Below are 11,000 nucleotides of genomic sequence, written 5' to 3'. Positions count from 1 at the left end.
TTTTTCCAGTATTCTTTGAAGAAATAGAAAGTCAAAAAAATACACAATTTATTTGAAATAGGAATTAAGTTTATAATGTTAAAAATATTACTGTCTCTTTTGACCAAGTGAATGTTCCCTTGCTGAATAAAATTGTGTAAAATGGTATTGTATCAAAGTTTCTGTAACTGTTTTCAACATGTTGTTGTGCTTTTGACAAATTTAAATCTGTATTTTATGCCTGTATTAATCTAATAATATCAATAATTATCATCAATAATATTGTCAAATGGTTTGGCGAATCCTGTGTATGAGGCAAAAAGTGTCTCATAAACCATGTCTCATGATCTGTATGATGTAGCATCATCTTCAGCTGTGACCTCTGTTTCTCCCGTAGTCTGGAGTGTTAGTGTCACTGGTGAACCCTCAGCCAGCCAACGGTCTGTTCTCCACCAGGATTGACATCCGACAGGGAGACAGCAAAGACAGCATCATCCGCAGACTATCCCGCGTCAACCGAGGCATCAAGGGTAAAGATTACTTGCGTTTATTTTAGCAAAGTTGAAATTGTTACAAGGTTTTCACAAAACTGTTAAGATATTTAATTCAAGGCTATAAGCTAAAAAAAAACACATTTGAAAGTATAACTGAAGTATCCAAATACTTTGATGCCACTTGCATGCTAATGTTGCCATTGTTTTTAAATAACGCTGTTGTAAAAATTGTAGATTTATCCAAAGTGAAGCTGATGCGTTTTGAGGACCCAATCCTCGGACCTCGGAGAATCCCAGTTTTGGGGAAGGAAGAGGAGGGTAAGATCCCCATCTCAAACAGTTCAGTCTTCCACGTCAACCTGCAAGAAAACAAAGTTCATATGAGTGATAACGGCCTGAAAATGGACATCGGGGACACATTAATATACCTGGTCCAGTGATATCTGAGGTTTTTTGTTTTTGTTTTTTCCCCTCATATGATTATCTTGACATACATCTGCAAACAGTAATGATTATATTGACTGCTTAATTTAGCTGGCATTTAGTCTCTGTGCATCTAGTGAACTCCTCTCTCTGCATCTGGTAAGTGTTCTATTTAAGCGTCTGCAGTGTCTGAATAACATCAATAATATATTCCTATCCATTTTCTAGCTTTTTAAGTAGTAAAAGAGAACTAACTGTACACCCCATTCATACACATAAATGGCATTGGAAATATTCATACTTTGTGAACTCTACATATGACATTTGAAGGTGGTCTTGTATTTTCATAATGTTTATACCAGTCTATTGGTTTTAAAATCCATCCGCTGTTTTAAATAGTTTGCATACAGCTATAGAAGTCCAATTGAGGATGTTATCTTTTCACTGTAAAACCTTAAAAGGAAGCTTTGTTTTCTTCCTTACTTCCCCCTGTAAAATGATATGTATTGAGTGAACACTTAATAAATTAATGCAAGTGAAATATTTATTTGTTTCCTTTTTTTTTTTAACTACATAAATGCCAGTCTGGATCATTATCGAGAATTGCTGGCATTTTCATCCTCATTACTTGCTGCTGATATAATTAATAAGAAAAATGCCACATACTGAAACTAATCTCAGTATTATTTAGATATAATAAACTATCACTTGAATTAAATAGCTAGCCATTCATTCATCACTATCACACTTTAATTGTTTATATTTATAAGAATATAGGCAAAAACAAATGCTACCAACAACTTTTGTTAATTGAATTCAAAATAAGTATTTTTTTCTTCATGTACTTTATGATAAAATATAGAATGTTTCTTTGTCCCTGCACTTTCTATTCAACCCTGTTATGCTTTTATGCATATCTTCCTTTAAAAATAATGTTTTGATCTTTCTGACAAAATTTGTGGCAGTGACATCATGAAAGACTTACTTTCTCTGTGACATTACAACAAGTTTTACTGCAAGTTTTTTTTTCTTTCTTCCCCTCTCAGTTTTAGGAGTGGAGTCTGGGGTCTGGTAGATGGTGGTGTTTTTTTTTTATTAAGAAATTAATACTTTTATTCAGCAAGGACGCATTAATTTGATCAACTATAATAGTAAAACATTTGCAATGTAACAAAGTATCTCAATTTCAAATAAATGCCGTTCTTTTGAAATTTCTATAAATTAAACAACCCCCCAAAAATAAGAAGCCATATTAGAATGATTTCGGAGGAATCATGTGACACTGGAATAATGATACTGAAAATTAATCTTTGCATCAAAGGAATAAAAAAAAAAAAAAATATATATATATATATATATATATAAACTATTTTTTTATTATTGTAATATTTCACAATATTAATGTTTGTGTATTTTTGATAAAAAAAATTAAACAGGATTTTCTTTAGGGTTAATGATAAATAACTAGTGGCTACTTCGATAAAACCATATTTGATGATCACTAATCTGATAGTCTCCCAATATCTTTGGTTGAGGTAAGAAAATACAAATTTTCTTTAAAAGTCATGTTAAAAAAAAAAAGTTCAGACACAAATAGCACTGAAAATGTGCCATCTAGGAAGCGCTATGAGGGATATAACTATTTTCCAGCCAAGCAGGCCGTAGCAGATATGTAGACGGCTCATTTTTACAGTCATGCAAGTGGAGACGAGATCAGCCACAAAGAAACACGTTCAGATGGACGCTTGCATGCATTTGTACAGACTTGGGTGGCAAACATATAAGCGAGCCATTCTACATATGACAGCTACATGCAATGTTTCATTAGTGGATGTGACCCAGTTTGATGTGCGTTAGCTGTGGTGCAGAAGGAAGTGATGCGAGACATTAACCTCAAGAGAACGTGCAATTCTGCATTGTAACATCACACAGGCTGCATCGCTGGTAAGCTCTTGTTGCATATTTGAGGTGTCATTTGTAAGCTTTTGTTTAATATTGTTGTGTGTGTGTGTGAATTGCACAAACCAGTGGGATACGTGTAAGTAGGCCAGCAGTCCCAAAAATGCTTGATTGTATGTTGTATAATTGTTTTTGAGAGGAATTCTGAATTATATCTGCTGTTGTGTGTGATACATTTGTTTGTGACTATTTGAATGCTCTTGAGAGGTGTTTTCATTTTTGTGTGTGTGTGTGTGTGTGTGTGTATGAAGGCTTATCAGCTCACAGCAGCTTTCTGTCAGGGCTTCTTGGCCAAGTGGCTATCAGAAAGAACACACCACTGTCACCATAGGAAACACCCCTGTCTGTTGTCATCGTGAGGGATTGTTCTGAGCCACTTTGACATTCACCATGTAAGTGTTCATCTCATTAGTATGCATTTCATTTGTTTAATGTCACAGTACTGTCAAAACTTTCAGGGACTTCCTTTTTACTTACCTTTTTAAAGGATTGTACATCTGTGTTTTTGTTCTGAAGCTGAAAAGATTTTTTTTTTCTTCACATTTATTTATTTATTTTTTTACCTAATTTGCTGCTTACTAATAGTAAGGTAGTTGTTAAGTTTTGGTATGAGGTAGGATTAAGGTATCTAAAACATGGTTATGCAGAATAAGGCATTAATATGTTCTTAATATGTACGAATAAACAGTCAATATGCTAGTAAATGCATGCTAATAAGCAACTAGTTAATACTGATAATTGGTCCCTAAACTGAAGTGTTACCCTTATTATTTTATTAAATTTCTTGATTACATTATTAATTATAAAATGTGTCCGTAAATACTTAGATTTTGTATTGTATTACTGTAGTTTATCACAGTTAACCATGACTAAAATTGTCCAAAATATACAGAGTATCCTGCTTCCTCGGATGAAATACTTTACAAATCACATAAATTACTTAACCACATAAATTACGTACAAATCTTTTTTTTATTATTATTATTATTACAGCTATACAGTGGCTTAGTACTCCACCATGTATTACTATTCATTATAAGCATAAAGCAATTACGGTTGTTTTCCTAATCCAGTGATTGTGTACCATTTCACAGTAATTAAAAGTTAATGACATTCCTTAAAGGGTTAGTTCACCCAAAAATGAAAATGCTGTCATTAATTACTCACCCTCGTGTTGTTTGAAACCCGTCCACAAGTGACGCAGTAGAGACGAAAATGTGGAATAAAGTCGTTATTTTTGTTTTCTTTGCGCAAAAAAAGTATTCTCCTAGCTTCTTAAAGTTACAGTTGAACCACTGATGTAACACGGACTACTCTGTCGATCATCTTGGTACTTTTCTGGACCTTGAACGTGGTAGTTACCTTGAGGTCTATGTAGTCCGTGTGACATCAGTGGTTCAACTGTAAAGTTACGAAGCTACGAGAATACTTTTTTGCGCAAAGAAAACAAAAATAACAACTTTATTCCAAATTTCCACCGCCACGCGCTCACGTCATGATACTGTAGTGAATGCACGTCCACAAGTGACGCAGTAGAGACGAAAATGTGGAATAAAGTCGTTATTTTTGTTTTCTTTGCGCAAAAAAAGTATTCTCGGGTTTGGAACGACATGAGGGTGAGTAATTAATGACAGAATTTTCATTTTTGGGTGAACTAACCCTTTAATGATTATAAATTGTTAACGATTTTCCATTAATTTAAAGTAAATCTGGGCATTAAACAAAATTCAGCTTTTTCCAAGGACATTGATTAATCTTTCAAAGCCATATTTATCAGAAATGAATCCTTTTTTTTTTGTAGTCAGTGTTAAATTAATTACAGATAAGCTCATGCTACAGATCCCAACCCGTGTTTCACAGCATCTCTCTCCTCTTCTGTGCAGTTCTGATGGGTGCATTTGTGCCGTGCTGTTTGGACCTGAGTCTGGCTCATCAGTATGGGGAATGCATGTGTCTGCCTCTGCTGCCTGGCTCCACATTCGCCATGAGGGTGGGCATTCGAGAGCGCTTTAAAATCAGTGTAAGGATTCAGCAGTAATTGAAAAAAAAAAAAAAAAGTGGTTTAGTGCTGGATATTTGCAAGTGTCTTTTTGCAGTTTTCAGTTCAATCTAAAATGTTACAGAAAAAAAAGTGCTAGTTTACTACTACCAAAAATTAGCAAGATTCTGAAATTGATTTGATCTGTTTAGTGTGCGCTTTTAGTGTTTTTTTTTCCCAACCTTTTTTTAGTCGCGGCACCCTTTGGAAATTTTAACAAACTTGTGGCACCCTACAAAATAAATTGTCACAATATTTGAATTTCTAACTTCGATATGATACTTGAGCTGAGCGGAGCGCACACGCATAGAGCGGGATAATACGCAGAGCGTCACACCACGTGAAAGTGAAACTAATTTTCGATTAACTAATTTTCGGCAGCCAGAATTTCGGTGCATCTCTAATTATTGGCGACATCAGAAATGGATATTATATAATAGATGCTTTTTTGAACATTTTAGCAATTTAAAAATATTAAAAAAGGATTTTTTACACGGCACCCCTGCTCTCGACAGACGGCACCCCGGTTGGGAAACACTGCTCTAATGCACTCACTAATGTATGTAACACATTTTATACCAGAATGTCAGTCATGCATGTCCTCATTCGTCATCATTTTACTTTTATTATAATTAATATGCCATGCTTTCACTGCCTATGGAGTTTTTATTTATATATGTATATAAATGCTTTAAGGCAAAATTTGTCCCTACACATACTGTTAAACTTTATGCTATGAAATTTCTCCCTTTAAAAATATGTTTATATTTTTAATTTCATATTTAATACAGTATATAAAATAATATAATAGTGATACTTTTTACAGAAATCCTTGTTTGTAGACATTGACCAAGAATAATGTGACATGTAGTATGTAGTATCATTGATATACTATTATAGTTTTCGTTAATATTTTGAATTGTATTTCATTTTTATAATTTTGTTTCTGTTTTCACTTTGATTTTAGAAATTGCATGTGTGTTTTAAATATGTAATAACGTTTTTATTATTTATTATTATTATTTTAGTTTATTTTGTTGTAGTTTTTTTTTTTTAGTACTTCAAGTTAAACAGAAATGAGAAATGTTTCCTTGGCAACTAGCTGAAATAAGATTTTTTTGTTTGTTTGTTTGTTTTTTATAGTTTATTTCAGTTAAAGTTTATTGATTCAAGTAACATTTGTTTGTTTGTTTGTTTATTTAAAAGTTTTAGTTAATGATAACCCTGTGTGGTATCAAGTAGCAATATTTAATAGTTAAGACAATTATTAATTTTTGCATTTTTGCACTGACCTTCAACCTCATAACAAAATGTTTTAATAAAAACTTGTGTGTGTGTGTGTATATATATAGTACATACACATACACATACACATACACACACACACAATATTGTAGTGCTAGCAGTAACCTTTTCAAATTAATTAATTTAAAAAATCAAATTAAAACAGCATAGAATGAGCATTAGCATAAATGGCAATGTTTCCTGGCAATGTGCCAGCTACGCTCAATCTAAGATTGATGTGCATGCCAAAACATTCACCTTAATGCGAGAACCAACAACTCAAGTCAGATATTCCTGTAGCCTGGAGTTTCTGCTGAACAGTGGATTACGGTGACCTGAAAAAGAAGTGTTTTGCAATATTTCCTTTAGGTGTAGAAATTTATCTTTGATTTATCATAAGCTTCTCGTGCTAAGAAGTAAAACACATCCAGTATTTGACCGTTAGATGAAGATTCCGTAAATGAAATTCTGTAACTAGATTCCTTGACTTGGGTGGGGGTGTTAAATCAATATCAGGGAAACGTATCCTTACTTAGAAATCTACAAACTCAAATTTGTCTGGCTATATTACATTAGAGTGTCCTGTGTGTGTGTCTAGGGCAGTGTGTGTGAGGACTGGACTACGGTATACTGCTGTTACCCTCTGGCCCTCTGTCAGATGATCAGAGAGATGAAGAAGAGACTGAAGACACAGGTCTACACCGTTTCTACCGCGCTGGAGAGCTCCTGAGACACTCTGTGTGTGTGTGTGTGTGTGTGTGTGTGTGTGTGTGTGTGTGTGTGTGTGTGCACAGCTCAGATTTTCTTCTCATCCATGTTTTTGGCGATGCTAAAAGACTGAAGGGCCTTCTCAGCTGTCAGGATGTTTATTACGCGGGGTTCTGAACTTCACGCAGGGTTAGACATATCAGTAACTCTCTGCTTGAAGATTGATGCCGCTGACATTTCAAACTGACGGAGAGATGGAGTGACAGATGGGTGGAGAGACGGATGAGTGGAGAAGAGGTTTCTGATGGCTTCTGGGACTGTGTATGCTTTGATTTCAGATTGCTCTCTCACGGTACATATGCATAGGTTTCGCTGCATGAATTCAGTCTGGATTGTGTCACAAAATTTAATTGTATTTCAAAGTATGTGACACCTCATCTCTCATTTGATCTAAAATAAAGTGTGTTATAAGAATCAGCCAAATCTAGTCAGATTGACTTAACTTTACATGCAATTTTACATTATTTGTATATATTAATAGCCTATATATATATATATATATATATATATACTGTAACAGGTGTATGGTTGCCGTCAAGGGTTTTCTGTGAGGCCCCTGGGGGACATGAGGCCACTGGAGCCTTAAGCACTGCAGATACAAAACCAGAAAAGTGAAAAATGAGGACAGGAGCAACTGTGAGGAAGGAGCATGATTTTTATTTTTATTTTTTCTAAAAAACATTGAGATCCTATAAGCGGCTTTTTGGAATATAAGGAGTTTTAATCATGTTTTATTTCTCTTGAATGCTGTCAAGATCACATCCGATCATGAAATATGAAATTTGTATTAAATTAAAGAGATGTTTCTTTCAAGTCATGTCAAAAAGATCATGTTTACAAGATGAATGATTTTTATCTTATTTAGTGGAACTGGGTTAAAGAAATCTTTTAAATGGAATTCATACATATAATGAGTTGAATACACACTCTCTATGATGACCTGTTTTTTTTTATTTCAATTCAAAGTCATTGATATTTTTTCTGGAGGCATCAAGTCATAAATCAGTCATAATGAAAAAAAGCCTAATTAAAAGTATGAAACTCTTGAGGGGGAAAATTTGTTTGGAATAATTTGTATTATTAATAATATTAGTATATATTAGTATAACAAAATGCATTAAACAAAACTGCACTGATTATTAAAATTTGAAAAAAATCTTTATCTCTTTTTTTTATTTTTATATCTTTTTTTTTGTAATAAAAAATGTACTCAGATGGGTGATTAAATTTAAACGTCTTGAGTATGAAAACCATATAAAATCCATATCAAGTCAACATTAATACAAAGACCACATTAAAAGAACTTGGCAGATTTTTTTTTTCTTTACTGTACTGTAGACACTCATTTGTCAAATAATAAATTGAGTATCGCATCAATTACACACCTAATGTGCTCTTCATTTCATTGTAGTAGTGGTTAAAATCTTCCTTTGAAATATAAAAATGGCAGACATGCTCGTTTTATTCTGACTAAAATCAGAATAAGGATCTACGAGCATCTGTGGCACTTTGTGGAGCATATGTGCCCCAGAGAGATGTTGTGTTGTGACGTCTCTCAGTGTTTATGTGTGTGCATCTCCTTAGCAGCCACGTGTCCCGTGGTAACAGCCCAATCCACAGCAACAGATTGGGCACCTGGGGCAGAAACCCCCAGCATGCAGCTGATGTACGGCCAGCTAGATGTTTGAGTGCCCGAAGCTTGGATCTGTTCAGCAAAAAAAAAAAAAAAATTGTGTATCTTGTTCAGCATAGATGTGTAGTCTCACTGCAAAAGGAGATGTTGAAGGATCAGTCAACTGTTCCTTTAAAATGGGCTTTGGACCAGAAATACTGTATATTCTGCATGGTGGCATATTGAGGGTTTTTATCTCTTGCTCCTCTGAGGTCTCGTCCTAACTCATGTTGTAAGTCTTTGATCTCCCACCGCTGATGTGTTTGGGTGTGAGCTCTTATCTGGGTGTCTTTTATCTCCTCATAATGCCTCTGTTTTGAAGTCTACTATATCAGCCTACTCAATACCGATTAGCGGTTTGGACAGTCATCTGTAGAGTTTGACAAGTTTGTGTTGTCCACACAGAGTTCGAATAGCCTGTGTTAAACATAGAAAAACATGCATCGACCTACATTTGTGCAAAACTCAGTAAAACATCAACTTTTATTTAATTGATTAATAAAGACTTACACACTACTGTATGTTATGACCACAAGAGACTTTTACCATAGTGCATGTTTTGTAAACTAGGTCACATTTTATTTTAAGGTCCAGTTATCACTTATACTTAAGTATTAACTATGACTTTTGCCTCAGTAAATTCCTAATTTGTTGCTTATTAATAGTTAGTAAGGTACTTGTTAAGTTAGGTATGGGGTAGGATGAGGATATCTAAAATATGGTCATGCAGAATAAGGCATTAATATGTGCTTTATAAGTACTAATAAACAACCAATATGCTAGTGATATGCATGTTAGTTATTAGTGAGAATTGGTCATTAAAATACAGTTACTGTGAACTGATACATTAGGACTAACTCTTTTCTGACATAGTAAACTTGCTCAGAAGCCCACCTAGTACAGCACTTTTGCTGAGCTACAGATCCTGTAAATCACGAGCTGTGATAAAGTAAAGACTTGTAGAAGCAAGCTAAAATTATGTGATTGCTTTAGCAAATGTGCTTTTTATCTCATGTTTGCTTTTGTTAACACTATCAGTTAGGTTTAGGGTAGGGTTTAGTGTAGGTGGTATGTTATTTTTAAATGCAATACAGCATTAACCTTTTAGCACCCCTCACTGGACATTTAATGTCCAGACAACAGACAGACAACAAGCAACGTAATAAACTGTTGCCAAATTCACGTTCATCTGTTTTGAAAAACTGATCGTGCTTTTAAGTGCACTGGATATTTCACTTTGAAAATGTGATGTAATATCATTGAAGTGAGGTTGTGGTTGAACTAGCTGTTTGTCCAACCAATGGAAAATTAGTCATCATTAAAATCTAGTTCCAAAATAACTTTGGACCCTGTTATATGGTGGCCGAGAGAGCTCAACGCGCTGCAAATGAAAATGCACATGCAAATAGAAAAAACACCTGCAAATTAAGAAAACATCTTCATCAACATGACAACACCCGCGCTGCAAATGCTCACAACACAACCAAATAAAGAAACGCGCTGCAAAAACAGAAATGCGCTGCAAGTGCTCACAACACAACCCAATAAAGAAATGCACTGCAAATAGGCACAGACCACATCGGAAATGTTTAAGGGAACCGCAAAGTGACGAACATGGCTGGGACATATTTATCAAGTTTGCTCTGAAAGGTGAATTAATAAATAAATACATTTATTACGTAAAGAAATAAATAAAAACAAAAAATGGTTACTATAGTTAAACCATGTTAACCACAAATTAACCATGGATTTACTACACTAACCATAGTTTAACCATGGTATTTGTACAACTGTGGTTATACAAATGGTAATCAATACAAAAAAAAAAAAACATGGTTAATTTTCCTTTTGTTGGGGTAAATTTGCCATTGTTGGGGTCCTCCCATTGTGGTCTGTATTTGGTTGTGTTGTGAGCATTTGCAGCGCGTTTCTTTGTGTTGTGAGCATTTGCAGCGCTTTTCTTTGTTTGTGTTGTGTGCATTTGCAGCGCGTTTCTGTTTTTGCAGCACGTTTCTTTATTTGTTTGTGTTGTGAGTATTCAGCGCGTTTCTTTATTTGTTTGTGTTGTGTGCATTTGCAGCGCATTTCTTTATTTGTTTGTGTTGTGAGCATTTGCAGTGCATTTCTTTATTTGTGTGTGTTGTGAGTATTTGCAGCGCTTTTCTTTATTTGTTTGTGTTGTGTGCATTTGCAGCGTGTTTGTTTTTGCAGCACGATTCTTTATTTGTTTGTGTTGTGAGCATTTGCAGCGCGTTTCTTTGTTTGTGTTGTGAGCATTTGCAGCGCGTTTCTTCATTTGGTTTTGTTGTGTGCATTTGCAGCGCGTTTCTGTTTTTGCAGCGCGTTTCTTTATTTGGTTGTGTTGTGAGCATTTGCAGCGCAT

The 11,000-nt window shown here is 34.6% G+C and overlaps 1 protein-coding gene across 1 annotated transcript in view; it reads left to right on the top strand.

The window, feature by feature from the left end:
- Positions 1-1,438, top strand: part of LOC107661776 (leucine--tRNA ligase, cytoplasmic-like) — a 25,024-nt gene extending 23,586 nt beyond the window's left edge. The window contains exons 29-30 of the mRNA XM_016451544.1: positions 377-509; positions 708-1,438. Of these exons, the coding sequence (XP_016307030.1) occupies positions 377-509; positions 708-913 (339 nt within the window). The 3' untranslated portion in view covers positions 914-1,438. The remainder of the gene's footprint in view (positions 1-376; positions 510-707) is intronic.
- The last annotated feature ends 9,562 nt before the right edge of the window (positions 1,439-11,000 follow it).

Source organism: Sinocyclocheilus anshuiensis, unplaced genomic scaffold (genome assembly GCF_001515605.1).
Source record: "Sinocyclocheilus anshuiensis isolate Anshui unplaced genomic scaffold, SAMN03320099.WGS_v1.1 scaffold207, whole genome shotgun sequence".
Classification (NCBI taxonomy): domain Eukaryota; kingdom Metazoa; phylum Chordata; class Actinopteri; order Cypriniformes; family Cyprinidae; genus Sinocyclocheilus; species Sinocyclocheilus anshuiensis.
The sequence above is the reverse complement of the archived record's forward strand: the minus strand, read 5'-3'. Positions and strand labels throughout refer to the sequence as shown.